The sequence below is a fragment of the Heterocephalus glaber genome, unplaced genomic scaffold (genome assembly GCF_053883595.1).
Source record: "Heterocephalus glaber isolate CG9 unplaced genomic scaffold, H.glaber_assembly_v1.0 deba00001429, whole genome shotgun sequence".
Taxonomy (NCBI): Eukaryota; Metazoa; Chordata; class Mammalia; order Rodentia; family Bathyergidae; genus Heterocephalus; species Heterocephalus glaber.
Genome location: NW_028258294.1, coordinates 16,732,460 through 16,750,398, shown reverse-complemented (window position 1 = coordinate 16,750,398; position 17,939 = coordinate 16,732,460). Strand labels below are relative to the sequence as shown.

General features: G+C 38.0%; 1 protein-coding gene across 2 annotated transcripts in view; it reads right to left on the bottom strand.

Moving 5' to 3' along the window:
• The window catches only part of Arhgap42 (Rho GTPase activating protein 42), a 282,439-nt gene extending 266,015 nt beyond the window's left edge, over positions 1-16,424 (bottom strand). For both annotated transcript variants that reach the window (XM_004870807.3, XM_087212316.1), the window contains exon 1: positions 15,779-16,424. In XM_004870807.3, the coding sequence (XP_004870864.1) occupies positions 15,779-15,932 (154 nt within the window). In that variant the 5' untranslated portion in view covers positions 15,933-16,424. The remainder of the gene's footprint in view (positions 1-15,778) is intronic.
• Between the last annotated feature and the right edge of the window lie 1,515 nt (positions 16,425-17,939).

Below are 17,939 nucleotides of genomic sequence, written 5' to 3'. Positions count from 1 at the left end.
GATATTCACATTCCCATGTGAGATGCCCATGCTACATTGCCTGCTATCATAAAGATATGTACAAACACAGAACACAGAAGAGAAGGTTATCTACAGGAAATAAAGGGTATGCATGGAGCCTATTACCTTCCAACACCAAGCAACAACAATGCACATACTATACAGTATTGGCAGCAGGCATTCAGTAAACATAAGCCAAGGACAGAGCCTCCAGTCTGTATTGCTGAGATTTAGGATAGTGTCTGAACTAAAACAAGTGCACATACGCTGAATGTTTACGTAAGTAAATATTCCATTTTCTTTTGGCCCCACTTCTTGCTGTGGTCTAAAATTTATCCTTTTAAAAATTCAGTAGTTTTTCATATATTTAGAGTTGTACAACCATTACCATTATCTAATTTTAGATTGCCCCAAAGAGAACCTAACCCCATTTTACTGTCAATCCCCATCGCACTCTGTTGTTTGCATTTCCTCCTGTTTTCTCCTATCCAATCCTCCTGCCACTTTATGGACATATATAAAGATTGTTCATCCTATGTATACATTATATGAGATTTTTTAAAAATACCTATCCATCTATGATAAAAATTAGAAGAGGGGATGTTTCCTCTTTACCCACTAGTTAATTCTGTTTTCTCCAACAGATATAAAGGCCATATCTGAATTTACTATGGGCAGTAATAACTTTACTATAAATATGCATGCCTCTCAAATGCTTTCCATCATAAAGAATGCAGTATAAGTGCTTATAAACTTATTAAGTCTCTATAAAAGTGAGCTGCAATACACAGCTACCATATCAATTCCATTCCTAGGTATATACTCAAGATTAAGAAAGTCCATGTCCACACAAAAATTGGTTACATAAATGTTCATGGAAGCATTATTCATAATAGCTCCAAAAAAGAAAAGGAAATAACTAAAATGTCCATCAACAGATAAATCAATAAACAAAATGTGGTATATATATCCACATAATTGGAAAACATTTGGCAATAAAAAAGAGTGAAGTACTTACATATGCTTAAATATGGATGAACCTTGAAAACATGCTGTGTGCAAAAACACTATCACACAAACCTACATATTACATAAATCCATTCATATGAAAAGTCCAGAATTTACAAACCTACATAAACAGGCAGTGTATTAGCAACAATCTCCAGTGGCTAGAGAAGAGGGGAAGTGACAGCTAATGAAGTTAAGGTCTCTTTAGGGATAATGAAAAGTATTCTAAAATTAGATAATTATAATGGTAGAACAACTCTGTAAATACATGAAAAACCATTAAATTTTTAAAAGGGTAAATTTAGTAGCAGTGAATTATGTCTCAATAAAGCTTTAAAAATGAATGGCATTTTAAAAGAAGGCATTCTCACATAATTAAAATCAACTCTGAAATGGTATCTGGAGAGTAAGACATGCAGTGCTTTGCTACAAATAGGAAACAATATAAATCATTTGAACCATTTTATTTTCATGGCAGTATCCCTTAAATCTTAATTTTTATGTATTGCTAATATACTAATAAAAAAGAAATTAAAGCGAAATAAACAATACACAAGTGGTTAAATATCAGTAATTTAAAGAGCAACAGAAAGCAGAGAAGGTAGAAAACAAAAGGCAAACAAAAGGAGATGGGCAAGAGGAACTGGGAAAAAGAAGGGAAGGGCAGGGTGGAAAGGAAGAGGATCAAAAATGGTCAAGATATGAGATATACAGATATACAAATTTCCCAAAACAAATTTTAACTATTATGTATCACAAACATATGCTAATTTAAAAAATTAAAATATAAAACTGTCATTGCTGAATAGAAAATCCTTAATGCAACTATCAAGTCCTTGAATAAACTAGCTATAATCAATCTTATTCTTGTAAATTTACATAATATGCGAGAAGCTTCTTTGCAATGATATTTGTCTTCACACCTGAAGACTTCAACATCTCCAAACATGAGCTGGACACAACTTGTTGCACCAAAGATGTTGTGCCCACTCTAATAGAGCTAATTTTAGAAGAAGAAACAGGTAAATCATTAAATCATTAAAATAAAATGTTCCAGGTATAGTGGTACATACTTGTAATCCCAACTCTTGGGAAACTGAGGAAGGAAGATTGCAAGTTCAAGCCCAGCATGAGCAACTTAATGAGACTGTCTTAAATTCTAAAAAATTAAAAGGATTGGGGACATAGCTCAATGGTAAAGTACTTGCCTAGCATGCATGAGGCCTTGGTTTCAATCTCCAGTACTACATAAAATTTTTTTTAAAAGTAATGAAAAAATTTTTTTTACAAAACAGTAAAATCCCAGATGAGGAAAGGTCCTTAAAAAGCCAGTTTCACTGTTCCCTAGAAGCACTAGTAAACTCTTATTACAGGTCACATTCATGCCACCAAGCAATGATACATGGGCTATACTCTTACACCAACATTAAGTATGATGCTTTTGCCCAGGTAAAGTGAAGATTTTGCTCAGAAAAAGCCACCTTATGTTCTATTTTGAATAAACATCAGTTGGGCTGAGGGTTTAGGTCAGTGGTGCTGCCACCTGCCTCGCATGCGCAAGATCCCAAATTCAATCCCTGGTACAATAAATCAATAAATAAATACATAAACAAACAAACAAACATCAGTCATTCTGGTGTTTATAACTCTGGTTCAATTTGGCCCCCTAGTCTCAACATTAGTTAGAGATGAAAAACAAAATTAACATTTAACATCAATCACCACACTTTTACATAGGTAAAATATTTAGCACAATGAAAATATTGCTCCTATATTATATAGTGAAGAAACACAAAAGAATCCAGGTGATGTGCCTACACTCATGTAGCCATAAGAGGGAGAACTAGGATTGAAAAACATTCTCTGGCTAATTCTACTAAATTAAGCTGACTACTATTTAATGCTAAACCTTCAAGGATCCTCCTTAACTTTAAAGTATTCTAATGACTAAAGATGAAATGTTATTAGCTTTGCACATTGTGAGAGATAACGCTACACTCAGCTAAGGAGCAACCCCTCTCCATTTCTTTTCGCTAGATTTAATGTTCAGATTATTTGAATGAACCAGGATTAGTTGGAGCTAACATACGTCTTGAAAGAAGTGGAAAATACAATCTCAAACAAGAAACAAGACAGACCCATCACCTAAGAACTCAAAATATTCAGTATCTTTTAACTAATATCTTGGTTCTACATTCTTTTTCCATCCTCTCTCATTCCCTCTCACCAATGGGTGCCACAAATCATCACACTCAGACAGCCATGAATATTCACAGAATTATAATTTCTATTACAGCAATCTGGGAAATCAAGACAGAACTGGAAAGAAAAGCATGTGCACCCAGCAGTTTCAACTTGACTTGGATACCAATGGTCATTACTGGTTTTCCTTGTTCGGGGTTAATCAGGATATATATTCTCTTTCTTTATCCTCTGAAGATCATCTTTTTCAGCTCCTGTTTCACTCTGCATGCTAAGCCTAAAGTCCACATTTCCTGTCCATTGTTCCCTACTTCCCCAAGAGCTAGGCCAGAGCCCCTGCTAAAGTCACAGATCCACTAAGAAATATCTTTTAAATAATAGTGATGATTATGATAATGATTTATCTTTAGGTACCATCCAAATATCCTCTACTACTGAGTCTGACACCAAGTCAACTGCATTCCACTCCCAGGATCAATCTGCTAAGAGGCTCAATTCAGTTCAATTCAGTTTTCTTATTAAGTCAAATGAATTTTCTTCAACTCTTAAAGCACCTTCCTATTCCCCATAATTCTCTGCCCTCAAGCCCTCCAGCAATCCCCTAGCAAACTCATTCTCTTTTCTAACCAATAATCACCTGGATGATCTCACATTCAACATACAACAATTATGTTTACAAAACATTTGTCCCATGTAAGAGGCCCCTAGGAAAGCATTCTAGGGCAGCACCTGCCTTCAAAATGCAGAAACCTATGTGGAAGAAATTCTCCTATCTGCAGAGTTTGGCTTGTTAAATTTTGTGGAATCAATTTCCCTTATGAAAACTGTACACTGTGACTGTCATTCTCAGTAATCTGTACAGATCTCAGATTTGAGGCAACAGAACTAAACCATTAGTTAGAGATGTCCATAAAGTCTCAAAATCTACATGGTCTGTTCATTAGTCCTTAAATGCCAATTTAATGTTTCCCTTGGTTCCCAAATCAAGATATAAAACTAGTTTGGTTTTTTTTTTTTAAAGGTAAAGCCACAAAACAACCTACATTTTTTCCTACTAAGTAGATACAATTTTGGTGACAAGCCATGTTTTAACATTTGATTCATTTCCACTTCGATATTTTCTAGGGAAAATACTGCCCAAAGTAAATGAAAATAAGGCCATATTTTAATAATATGTTATTATAAATTCCTTTCATTGGCTCATACAAAAATCCTAGAAGGAATACAGAGCAAATGTTATTCCTATTATTAATGAAAAGAGAGTCTGGGGCCGGTGACTTGTATCTGTGCCACTAATTAGTGGTCATGCCATGACTGGAGGAAATTCTAAATCCTGGTGCTGTCTGCTGGCCCCAGCCCAAAAAGTCAGTACAGCAAGTTCAATGCAGCAGCACATAAAGCTTGCTGAAAGCAATTGTAAAACACCTATTTGTAGTCACCATTCACTCCACATTTACTCCACAGACATTCAAAACCTTCTCTGTATCATATTCTTCTTAGTAAAATGTAAACTGGTTCGTGTTCAGCAGGTTACTGAGCATCCACAATGTGCTAAGAAGTGAACAGAATACAAATATTCTTCAGATCTAGAAGCTTATATTCAAAAGACTAGGTCAATTTTTAACAAGCAAAGACATACTCAGCATTAAGAGTGATATTTCAGTACACCAACCAGTGTCTTGAATAGCATGCAACCACCAGAAGCTAGAAGACACATAGCAGGATCCTCCCCTAGGAGCCCCAGGGTGATTATGGTCCTGCTGACACCTTTATTTGGATTTCTAACCCCAAGAATTTTGAAAGAATAAATTTCTGTTGTTTTAAGCTAAGAAAAAATGATTATATATGTTTAGGTGTATATGTTGGTGTGTGTATAAATGCATTAATGTAAGTAAAATTAAATTTAAGCTGTTTAGAAGATGGAATTGCATGGCTAACCAAATGTAAGGATCTTGGTCGAGTGAAGAAAAGAGAAAAGTTAGTCTGGCCTGGTGAAGCACACTTTTAATCAGACTCTGGAGGCTGAAGGACAACTGTTGAGTTCAAGACCAACCTGAATAACTTAGTGAGACCCTGTCTCAAAATAAAAAGGACTGGGGATGTAGTTCAGTGTTAGAGCACTTGCCTAGCATATAAGAAGTTCCCTTCCCAACACTGAAAAAAAAAGATCTCAAATATTTCTCACTAAAAGCCCAGGTGGATAACCATATAACTGAACAAAAGAGAATAAACTGGAGGGGAAAGAAGAGGTTCGTTTTTGACAAATTGAATTTGAGGTTGCCTAAAGAACAACCAGGTAGTTATACTTCTCTTGGTGAAAATCCCACCCAGACCTCAGGAAAATGAGGTCAGGGCTAGAACCATGGGAACAGATGTTATCATGTAAGGAAAGCAAACAGTGAAAGAACTAAGAAAGAATCCTTGCACATCACCAACACTGATGAGAAGGACAGAAGAAATAAAAGGATAAAGGAGAGGAGCTCAGCAACATCACATGCAGAGAAAACGCTGCAGTGTTGGAGCTGAGACTAGATGAAGTAATGACTTCAGAAAGTGTCACATGGAGAGTCAAGATTGCCTTTAAAAATCCTTTCTTCTTACTTCACATGTTGACACCATTTTCTCAAACCTTCTCCAAACAGTAGGCCCCTTTTAAAAAAATCATCTCTAATAGAGTCAGGATACAGGTCAGTGTCAGAGCACTTGCCTAGCATGTATGAGGTGGCTCAATTCTATTCCCAGCACCACAAAAAAAAAAAGTGAAGTCACTCATTATCTATTTAATTGACCATTTTTAACAGAAACTATAGTCCTCAAGTTTCCTACAACCAGCTTTAAAACAGCTGGAAGGTTAATTTCATAGTTCTTTGATGCTTGAGTGTCATACAGTAACTTTTTCATAGAAGCACACAAACCCTAAGTCTGCAAACCATATAGGCATGTCTAGGTTGTGGCCCACAGGCTAAACACGCCTGTGCTATAATAAAAAGATATATTTAAATGGGAAGTTTTGTTATTTATATGCATTAACTGTATCATATGTTGTATATGCAGCCCAGGACAGTTCTTCACTCAATGGCCCAGGCAAGCTAGGCATGTCCTTTCTGGCCACTCTCACTTTTTTATGGCCATCTTTTTCATTCAGATATTTTAAAGAATAAGAAAATTAAACAAAGAAGAGAAAATTCTCACAACAGCAAAGTAAAATCAATCTAGTATAGTACACAGCTCCCATCTGGAAAGCGTTAGTACAATAGACACTATACAGAATACTCATTTCTATTAGTGGCTTATTGGTCTCATCCACACACAAACACATCCCAATTTTCAAAATTAAATCATCATTTTTCCTGTGTACTACAGAAAAGTGAAGCTGGGTCTTTGATTTGGATAAGCTCAAGGAAACGCTATTGGGTTGGTCTTTCACAAACTAGCAAGCAGTATGGCTTTTTAGAATTGAGAAATATCATAGACATTCTACTACTGAGGAATGTGTCTAATTTTCAAATGAAAGGATGTCATTTTATGTCTACCCACTTTTCCCCAGAGTCAAGCCAAGGTTCAGGAAGAGTACTATTAATGTACCAAGGTTATGTCCAGGCAGCATTTTTTCCTTTTTTTTCCCCCATATCACCTGACATTGAGAACCATCCCAGGATACTTTGCTGGCCTTCATAAAACACAAGTCACACTCTGTCATACCAGATAATCAGCCAAATCAGATAAGCAACAACATTAAAAAATGTCACATTTTAGCATTTTAAAAATACCATTAGGCAGCCAGGCAAGGTAGTGCACGCCTGTAATCCCAGCACTCATGGTGATATGGCAGGAGGATCACCGTGAATTCGAAGCAAACCTGGGTTACGTAGTGAGTTCAAGACCAGACTAAACTACATAGCAAAGCCTGTCTTAAAACTTTTACCACAGAGTTTTAAATTTTGCAACTGAAAAAACTATAATCATTAATATACTTAGAAGTATTATTAGTCTTATTATTTTACATGTTTCATGTTAAAACTATAATCCGAAAATCTATCTCAAATAAAAATTCAAGATTCTAGAAAATTAAGGCTTACATTTCTTCTTCTATGTATTCACACCTCTGTAAAAAGAAAAGGGTTGGAAAAAATCGCGGATTATTAGCACTATTGGTGCTATGAGATACTTTAGGATTCCACATATTACTTTCTCTGAAGCAAATCATATTTCCTACACACTGTGCTGTATATGTCTGCATCTCTTTCTTCAGTATTACAACTGAATTCTTGGTAATGAAATCAGGATATTACGGATATTAATATTAGACCACTGTGATTAACCAAATATTTCAATTTGAAGTTAGCCTGAGAGAAAGATCCCCATTACCAGAAATATTCAGACTAATGTTTAAATTCACGTGGCAAAAAACAAAACTGTTAAAATTATTACATTTCCATTTGCTCTTCTATTATCATCCTGCCTACACCTTTGCCTTTCTCCAAGGGCCATTAAGATGAGCAAATATTATGTAAGGTGTTACGCATGTACAGAATCAGCCATTATAACTCAAAATATGGCAGCTGCAAAAGATACGACATAGGTTCCATGACCCAAATAGCCAGGTGCTCAGCAAGACTGAGGACACTGGCAGAGTTGCAAGCTGATGCTAGTGGGTGGCGGATGGGGAGACAAGGACACTGGCACCAGTCTAAAAGGCTAAAATGAGCAGAAATCTCCATCCAGACAGCAGGGATGGCTGGGGTCAGAAGAGGTGGAAATCATGGGTCTGGCAAGGAACAACATTCATGCAAGAGATTCTACATTACATAACCCCCTTTCCTTCATTCATTCTGATCTGCTTATTTTAAGCATTTTGTTATTGCATATTGTTTATTCAATTCCAATTAATACTGTATTTTTAAACCTAATATTTGTTTATAAATCTAGAAAGATTTACCACTCCCCACATATATAGTGTGCATATTACTTTAATAGTGTGTGTGTGTGTATATATAACTTTAGTAGGCTTTCACTTGACACCAAATACTAAATATGTTATTTTCTCATATAATCTTAAGCATCATCAATACAATTAAAAATACATTGTAAGAAATGTTAATAATTGAAAAGGTGTTTGTTAAAGTAGCTGTTCAGTCACTTAAAGTCTAGTGGTTATGGGAGTATTCTGCACTCAAGTTGCCTTGATGATAACTGTAATGGGAGGCAGTTTACAAGGCAGTTATCACTAAGCTGTGTCCTCCACTAGATAAGAAACATTTTCTATTCCCACAGAGACCCATTTTTGACCTTCTAACCCCAAAGAGCCCTCCAATTACTACTTACTAAAAAGGAAATCAGAAGAAATAAAGATACCATTAGAGGGGACCCATTAAGCTCATGTGGAGGATGAAAAGAGGTAGTTTGAAGTAATCAGCCAGCCCAATTTAATTCCACTATGATGAGCACCCAAGGCTCCCATTAAAATTAACACAAGTATAACTGCTTTTACTCTTGTAACATGTCACCAACACAGAATCCTAAAGCACCACACTCCCAATCTACCAGTTTCTACAATTAATTACAGTTCATCTAAAAGATGCAGTTACTTCTGCTCATTTAACTCAAATTCTAATGACTATAAGAACCAAATGAATGGTTGAAGTAATTACACTTACACACCTTTGATTACGCTGCCCAAACAAACAACTTCTGTGGAATAAGGAACAGTGAAGTAACTCTCATAGAATAAACAAGAACCCACACAGGGATCCACTTAAACTAAATGAAACCTAGGTGCAAATTTAAATACCAGAAATAGCAGAAAATAATAGTGCACACTAGACACTGAAAGACAACCAAGAAAATAGTAGAAAACTCTGGAAGGTCTTCCATACATCTTAAATTTTTCTCTTTTCTCCCTTTTTTATCTAATTTTTTCCTCATGCCACTAAAAAATTCTCATAGTCAAGTGGGCCCTGAACACAGAGACTGGCTTAAAGTAAAAAGTCAAGTTGAACAGGTGAAGGAGAGGCTGTAAAACACATAAGATGGAAGACCTAGGCACTTCACCCCTTCTAAGACACTTCAATGTGGTTATTTGCACTGTGGGGTGTTCTCTTACTAGGAACACTTACCTACTCCCCAGATAGCAATGCACTACAGTAGCCAACTTTAACCTGAGTTCTTGTGGCCCCTGAGGGTAGACACCTTTAGGAAACTGTGCTTGTCTCTTGCTAACTTCTCACTAACTGCATATTCCACATCAACTTAGGAACAACTGGCCATTCAAACAAATGCCCTCCTCTTTCATGCCATGGGTCACTAATGCCAGAAACTTCTGTCTCATGAAGGGAAGCAATATGAACAAAAGTAAAGCCTGTAACGCTCTCATCGGAGCAAAGAGATTTGGAAGAAATAGTTTTCCTTGGGAAAAGAAGTGAGAAAATGAACTCGACACACAGGGTATTATCAGTAATCTCTATGTGAGAGGAAAATGAGCTTCAACAAAATATCATCCATTAGACTAATTAAAGGCATTAATAAGTTTTCTACTACTTTTTCAATATTGTTTACATTTAATTAGCAAACTGATTTGTTTTTACAATAGTATGAATGCTAAACACAACTATAGTTTCATGGTAATATATGATCACAATAAATAATTAAATCTATATTACAGCCCTTTAACTTTTTTCCCTTTAAAAGCATCATAAATATATAGGCATGAGAAACTCTTCTTTGGATGGGGTTGAGGGGGGAGTTATGGCGACTGAATTGAAGGGTTTCACACTGAGCTATATCCCCAGTCCTCTTGTATTTATTTTGAGACAGGATGTCATTAAGTTGGTAAGGCTGAGCTGGAGCTTCCTACCCTCCTGCCTCAGCTTCCCAGAGTGCTGGGACTACCAGCATGCAGAGCCACTATGCCTACTTGAGAAACTGTTTCTTTTGTTTCTTTTACTTTTTTTTGTTAAATTCTTTTATTGGTACATTTTAGGTATACAACACAATTACATTTCTCATTGGGAATTGTACCTTTACATAATGCATCTTTGTTCTTATTTTTTCCCCATTCCGAGCCCACCCTTCCCTATTTACAAAGATTTTATTTCCATTTTTTCCATTTCTCAGCATTTTCTCTTTCCCTTCTTTCCTTTCCCCTGCCCTTCCCACTACCCCTAGACCTTTGGGCCTTTTCTTCCTATTTTGCATTATCGATTATTCATTCTAATCATTGGTACATTTTAGGTATACAATATAATGAGATTCATCATTGGAAATTTGCACCTTTACATAATCTCTCTTGGTTCTTATTTTTCATCCTTGCCCAGCCTTCCCTTCAACCCCTCCATTCCTCCCTATTTGCAAAGATTTTGTTCCTATTTTTCCATTTTCTCATATTAATCCCATTCCCTACACTCAGCCATCTCATCTTCGATAAAGGAGCCAAACACCCTCACTGGAGGAAAGATAGCCTCTTTAATAAATGGTGCTGGAAACATTGGGCTTCAACTTGCCAAAGATTAAAACTAGACCTATATCTCTTGCCATGCACTAAACTAAAATCAAAATGGATTAAAGATCTAAATATTAAAATAGAAACTCTGAACCAGTTGGAACAGAGGTTAGGTAGAACTCTTGAAGACATTGGCGTAGGAAAAGATTTTATGAACGAAACCTCAGTTGCCCATGAACTAGCACAAACAATCAACAAGTGGGATCTCTTCTTATTAAAAAGCTTCTGCACAGCAAGAGAAACCACCAGCGGTGTGAAGAGACAACCCACAATGTGGGAAAAAATCTTCTCCTGCTCTTCCTCAGACAAAGGTCTACTATCTCGAATCTATAAAGAACTTAAAAAGATCAGACCTCCCAAATTTAAAGACCCAACCTGAAAATGGGCATCTGAAATGAACAGACATTTCTCAGACAAAGAAGTAGAAATAGCAAATAAATACATGAAAAAATGTTCAGCATCCCTGTCATTCGAGAGATGCAAATGAAAACAATGCTGAGATTCCACCTCACTCCAGAAAGAATGGCTGCTATCATGAAATCAACCAATAACAAATGCTGGCAGGGCTGTGGAGAAAGAGGAACCCTGCTCCACTGCTGGTGGGAGTGTAGACTGGTGCAAGCACTGTGGAAATCAGTATGGAGGTAGTTCAAAAAACTAGGACTGGAAGTCCCATTTGACCCTGCTATTCCACTGCTGGGGATCTTCCCCAAAGAATTAAAAGAATCATACCACAGTGATGTATGTGTGCCCATGTTCATAGCAGCACAGTTTGTGATAGCTAAAACTTGGAAACAGCCCAAATGCCCATCAACTGGAGACTGGATAAAGAAAATGTGGTTTTTTTATAAAATGGAGCACTACTCAGCCATAAAAAATGAGAAATTAGAGACATTTATAGCTAAGTGGATGCACATTGTGGCAATACTCTTAAGTGAAATAAATAGGATACACATGTGTAAATACCGAATAGTTTCTCTGGTGTGAGAAACTGAAAGTATAAATAAGGACAAAAATGTAATAGGTAATGCGAAATAGGAAGAAAAGAGGCAAAGGGGAAGGAAGTGGGAGGACTAGGGGAAAGGATAGAAGGGAATGGGATTAATATGAGAAAATGGAAAAATAGGAACAAAATCATTTATTAATCGATGTTTAAAGTATATAATGTTTACATTCATCTTAGGGTGTTGGTAAGCGTATTTAACATATCTTAATTCTTTCTATTCTCCTTCCCTCTTCCCTCCCTTCCTGGTCTCTATATTTCCTTTCTGCATTTTCATTTCAATTTTTTATTAGTTCATGTTTGTGACATATAATAATTATGTTCATTGTGTGTAGTTGTTAGATGTACACAACACATCTGAGAAGCTATTTTAAATGCAGACCAAAACTTGGCCAGCTCCAGCTTCCGGCAATGAGAGGAAAATCATGATAAGGAATGACAGCCAAGATGCAGCAGGGCAGGATAGAGAAAAGAATGTTGATAATGCACTCCTCAGCCAGTCCATTCTGTCCACATGCCTCCCAAATCCAAAGATTCTTATATAAAGATCCTAATATTTGCATATAATATCCTCCACTCTAAATCATCTCTAGATTAATTACAATACCGAGTACAATGGAAATGATATGTAAATAGGTGTTATGCCGTATCACTTAGGGGAAATGACAAGAAAAAAGTCTACATATATAGTCAATATTTTTTGTCACGTTTTCTGAATATTTTCAATAATGTATAAGGTTGGTTGAGTCCACAGATACAGAAGCTGAATATTTTTAACTGATTCAGTTTAATTTATACATAAACACTGTACATATTTATGATGTACAACATTATGTTTTGATTTATGCATATATCATGGACTGGTTAAATCATGCCAATATATATGCATAATCCATGTATTTATCTAATTTATAATTAGAACACTTAAAATCTTTTAGAAATTTTCAATTCTATTCTTTTTTCTTTCTTTCCTTTTTCTTAGAGCGGAGCTGTGCACATTTACAAGAATAAACTCTGTTCTTACAAATGATTCTTTAATCTCAAAAGTATAAGGAAAAATGAAGACAGTTATTTCTAAATACTTCTTTGGATATGATCCTTAAAAAGTGAAAGTTAATAAAAAAAAAATAACATGATTCCATAGTTCAAATTTTAAGGCTAAAACCTGATAAAGAAATAATGTTCACAGAATAACATTTGAAGATGAAGGTGGAGATTTTGAGTCATATAGTATAAACTAAACTTGATTTACTGGTATCGAGAACATTTCTCAAATTATCACCACTTGCCAAATATCACATGTCATTTAACAAAATGAACAAATAATCTCAGTGGTAAAGTTTTTGCACATGTTTTCCTCATTTTATGTGAAAGGTGGTACTCAGATTAATTTACTTCCAACCAACACACAGCACTTGGACAGCACCAGAATTTAAGCTGAAGTCTAGGTTAATACACTAAACAACTATCCTTTGTCTCAGAGCAGATGCAAACATGGAATGTAAAATAACTCAGTTTTAAAATGTTAAGTATCTTACATACTTTATTTAAAAATGAAATCCTGTAGTTTAATTCAAATCATCTAGATCAATTTATAAGACCCCTGCCAAATAGTCAACTAAAGAAACTTAAATTCTTAATCATAGACCAAGGTGCATGTGGTTCTATTGGAACAGTCATGTATGTACTGATCGAGAGAAGGCATGCCAAAACTCTCACCAGAAAAAGTAATTAACAAGGATATAAATAATACAGGATGCCAGCTAAATGAGGTTATATTAGGAAATCATTAATTATTAAACATCAACTATTATTATTAAACAACAAGCTGCTAAAAAAAAACCCTGAAATCGATAATGGATACACCTATGGAAATAGCTGTACAAAGTTAGACAAGGCAAAGTCCTCTTCAGGCCTCTTCAGTCAGAAAGGAGGGACAGGACGAGGAGAAAGAGGGCTGCCTTGGACCAGACTGGGACGAAAACTAAGCAGGCCTCAAATTCTTAGACACACCCTATGCTAGCATCTTCGGAGAGCATGCATTTAGCAGCAGCAGTACGGCCTCTGAGCATCCTCCCCAAGAGACAGAGGTGGTTTGGTGGGAGAAAAAAAGCAGTGCTAGCAATGTGACTTTAAGAGTTTCTTTCCTCTAGAATCTCACATTTGGCAGCTGATGCTAGAAATTATTTTAACAAGGAATAAGGCATTTTCTTTCCACAATGAAAAAAATAATAATCAAATGTTTGTTAAAGTAATACAGTTTGATCACAAAACTGAGACTCTTAGAAAGACAGCAAGTTGTATATTTAAGATAAGACCAAATTAATGAGGCAAGGTCTACATCTTCAAAGAGCTTATACTCTCAAGATGTCTTTCTTCACATAGCAGTGGAAGAAAACACTTATTAAGGATGGGAACCACTTGATTTTTTACAAGGCTAGACCCAAGAATCACAAGGAAGTTTACAATATCATAAAATAATGCATATGTCAGATTTTCAACTTCTGAAACACCAAAGTTCATTTCATGCAGAGTGGAGGGGAAAATGTAGAACATCTGGCAGCTCCAGTAAGAGTGAGGTTGGCATTCAGCACTCCAAGATAGGGAAGTATTTCTCTCGAAGAGGCACTGTGCTCACCAAAGAGGTTAGCCCTTAGACCTCAACCAGGATTTTCAAGACAGAAGGGTGGAGAATTCCTATCTTCGTATAGGCAGGGTAGAAAATACTGTACTGCAGGTAAACTTTATTCCTCACCAATTACAGTAAATACTATTATCATAGTAGCCTCAAATTCAGAAATTAATACAGTATGGGCATAAAACATTTACTTTTGTTAAGTAACACCAGTGACACATAAATATTTTAGCATTGGGTTGATTAAAACAAAACAGGATTTTGGAAATCATTAACCTCAAGACATCTAAGTTCCAGCTTCAAAATACAGATGAGATGCTAAACTGTCTCAGCTTCATATTCCCACACACACACACACACACACACACACACACACACACATCTAAATCACGTGGCTGACTTCGAACTTGACCTACACAAAGATGCTGCCCATGTACATGTCATAGGGCTTACTGGATCACCTAAAGGCCTATCTATCCACTTTGTGAAAATATCTCATCCATCCAACAGGCGGAGGCCTGAGATTCCATGGTTTCACTTCAGAAACTAAAGCACGAAGAAGCTTTTATTAAAATGCAAATCTGTCCTGGGAAAGGTAACAAGTTAGGCGTTATCATTCAGTCATTCAATTCTCTGTAGGAGAACTGAGTTTCAGATACTGTACTCTCTTAAGCCTTAGTAATTGAAATTAAAGTTCCAGAGGATGAAAGAAGGAAAGAAAATCTCGTCTGGGGGTGGGGGGTGGGGGTGGGAGTGGAAGGCAGTGTCATTTATCAGAAATTCCAGCTGGCCTTTAGCCACTGAGCTCTCACTCTCAGTAACTCGAAGAACACTATACATAATGAAAACCAGAAATTAAGATGAACAGAAAATTTGTAAAGAGTTAAAGTCCACCGATGTTATACTGTCTTCGATCATCTTACTAAATGGCAAAACTGCAAATGTAGTTTTTAAAAAGTCTACTCTCTGACTGCCCAATAAGAGTCACTGATGTACGTAGAAAATTAGTAATATCTTTCAGCTATCATTACATGAACTAGTTTAAATTTATTCTTAAATTCTTGATTCCATCCCCACCCACTTTCTTTAAGGACGGCTTTTAGTTCACACTAGGCACGAAAAGAATTTACAGAAAGAAAGGGGAGGGGGTCTCCAACATCTTTCCAGCGGCGTTACACAAAAGATGACTTAAGGACCCTCCCCGGGATATACTCCAGGAACAGCAGAAAACTTATCCTTTTCTCGACTCAGAAAGTAAGAACACCTAAGAACAAACTTTGTTGGCCACCAGCAGGGGAGCTCTTCAGCTTTTGTCCCCAAATCCATTCAAACAAAAGAAGCTTGGTCTCCTCCATCCCACCCCTCGTACGGAGCCGGGACTCTCCGGACCGGGGCGCGCCGTTCCCCTCCCCTCCCTGCCAGCGCCTCTTACTCTTCAGAGCCCCAATGAGCAGGGAGCCGTCCTTAATGAGCTCTTTGATGAACTTGTTGGTTCGCTCCAACTCAATCTCGTGACACTGCAGTCGCTCCCTGAAATCCGGGCTGTCCAAGTAGGAATCGCTGAACTCCAGAGTGGGCAGCCCCATGGCACAGGCGCTGACAGGCGCGGCCGGGCGAGTAGGGCAGGCGTCGGGGCGGGGGTGCAGAGCACGGGGCGCGGAGAGAGGAGCAGCCGCAGCGAGGGCGCACGGGGACGGGGCGGAGGAAACGGGCCCCGTGCCGCGCCGCCTGCTCCGGCTCAGGCTTCGTCCCCGGCGGCGAGGCGAGCGAGGGCAAGGGCGGCCGGCCGGGGCGCGGGTCTGCTCAGGTCGTTGTCATGGGTGCGCATCGTCACTCCGAGCGCCGAAGGGACTAGCTGCGGGCCCCGGCCCGAGGTGCGGAGGGGCTCTCGCAGTGCACGGCCACTTCCGGCAGCTGCGCCTCCAGCCCTCCTGACAGTCGGCGGCGCAGTGCGTCCGCAGCGCCCGGCGGCAGCTTGGGCAGCTCGGGCAGCTCTGGAGCCCTTCCCCTGCGCGGACGCAGCCCGAGCGCCGAGACCCTCCTCCGGCCGCGCGGACTCCCACCCCGTCTTCCGCCCACCTCCGCCCTCCGCCCCCCGCCCCCCGCCCCGCCCACTCGCCGCACTCTCCCGCGCCCGGCTGTGGCCCGGCTGCTCTACCTTCGCCCGCGGCGTTAACCCTGTCCGCTCCTGGGCGTCCGTCCCAGATGGGCAACAGGCATACTTCAGGGTCCCCCTCCCCGGAAAAGAGCCCAAACGCCTAGCCTACGTTCCCGACCGCCTTTCTCCTCCACGCACGCCCTGGAATCGCCTCAGAGAGAAACCTACGTTAACTTTCCCTATTTTGAAGCCTGTTTGGAAAATACTACTTTCTAGCATTGGTTTTGGATTTTACTTCACATTTCCCCGGTGAATGTAAATTCAAGGTTGGAAAGCTGTTTTGTCTCTTTCCCACCTCTCGATTTCATTGACCGACCCTGGGGATGTACTGGTATTTTTCCTCAGTTACTTGGAAGATGGGAAGATGTTGTCATTCCTGACTCCCCAACTAAACACCTTGGACTTTGGTGCTTCCACTTCTCAGAATAACTATCTGCATTACAGTATTATTTTCTCCAATTGGCACCTAAATGGGATTGTGCTATGAGCCTAGAGATTTTCAAATTGTTGAAATGGGCAAGAATTTCAAATGAATAGTTCATTTCTACCAAGAGACAGTTACCCCTCCAGTAGAGGATTGATTACCTGATAAATTTGGTTTCTCTTGAAACCTTGACAGCATGAGAGAATGTTGCTTTACATTTTGTTCAGCCCTCATATGTGGGATTTCTGAGAAGTTAGTTACTTTTCTTCATGATCTGCTTTTAATTTTTGCGTTTTCATTGCTTTATCCATTTGAACCATCTGCTTAAAAACTCATACAGATCATGGGAAAAAATCCATTAAAGTGCTTTACATTTTTCCCAATTAAGTTTCAGGGACTATCAAGACTTTTAGTTTCAATTTTTAAAGTATACATAAACCCTGAAAATAACACATAAGCCTTAAACTAAAACAGATAAGATCTTGTAAACTGTATGATGGCTTGATTTAAATTCTTCTGGGACAGAAAAAAAAAGATTTTCAAAACTTAGATCATTAATCCTCAACATATTTGTAAAATGGCCAATTGCAATTTTAGTTATTGTAACTCAAAGTGTGGAACTAGTGTCTTATCAATTAAATATGCCTCATTTAGGGGGAAAGGGGGAGGCAGTAATGTAATCTGTCAGCAAATGGAATGATGCAAACAACAGTGGACTGTTTTTCACTTCAGGTGGTTTTGTATCTATTCATTATACAGACTGAAAGACAAAAATCCAGTCAAGCCAAACAAATAGTTTTTCCTTTCAACTTTTGCCATGTTGTTGTTCCAAGTGACTAAATTGAGTACCAGATGCAGAGCTATGAAACAGGATAAATATAACAATCCTTTGTTGTTTTTTATTAAATCGAAATCTTGTGATTAAGTCTTTAAAAATGCATCAACAGTCTTTAATTAGTGGCATTTCATGCATCGAGCGTCATTTTTCAGTAAAAGTTTTACAGGCTAGGG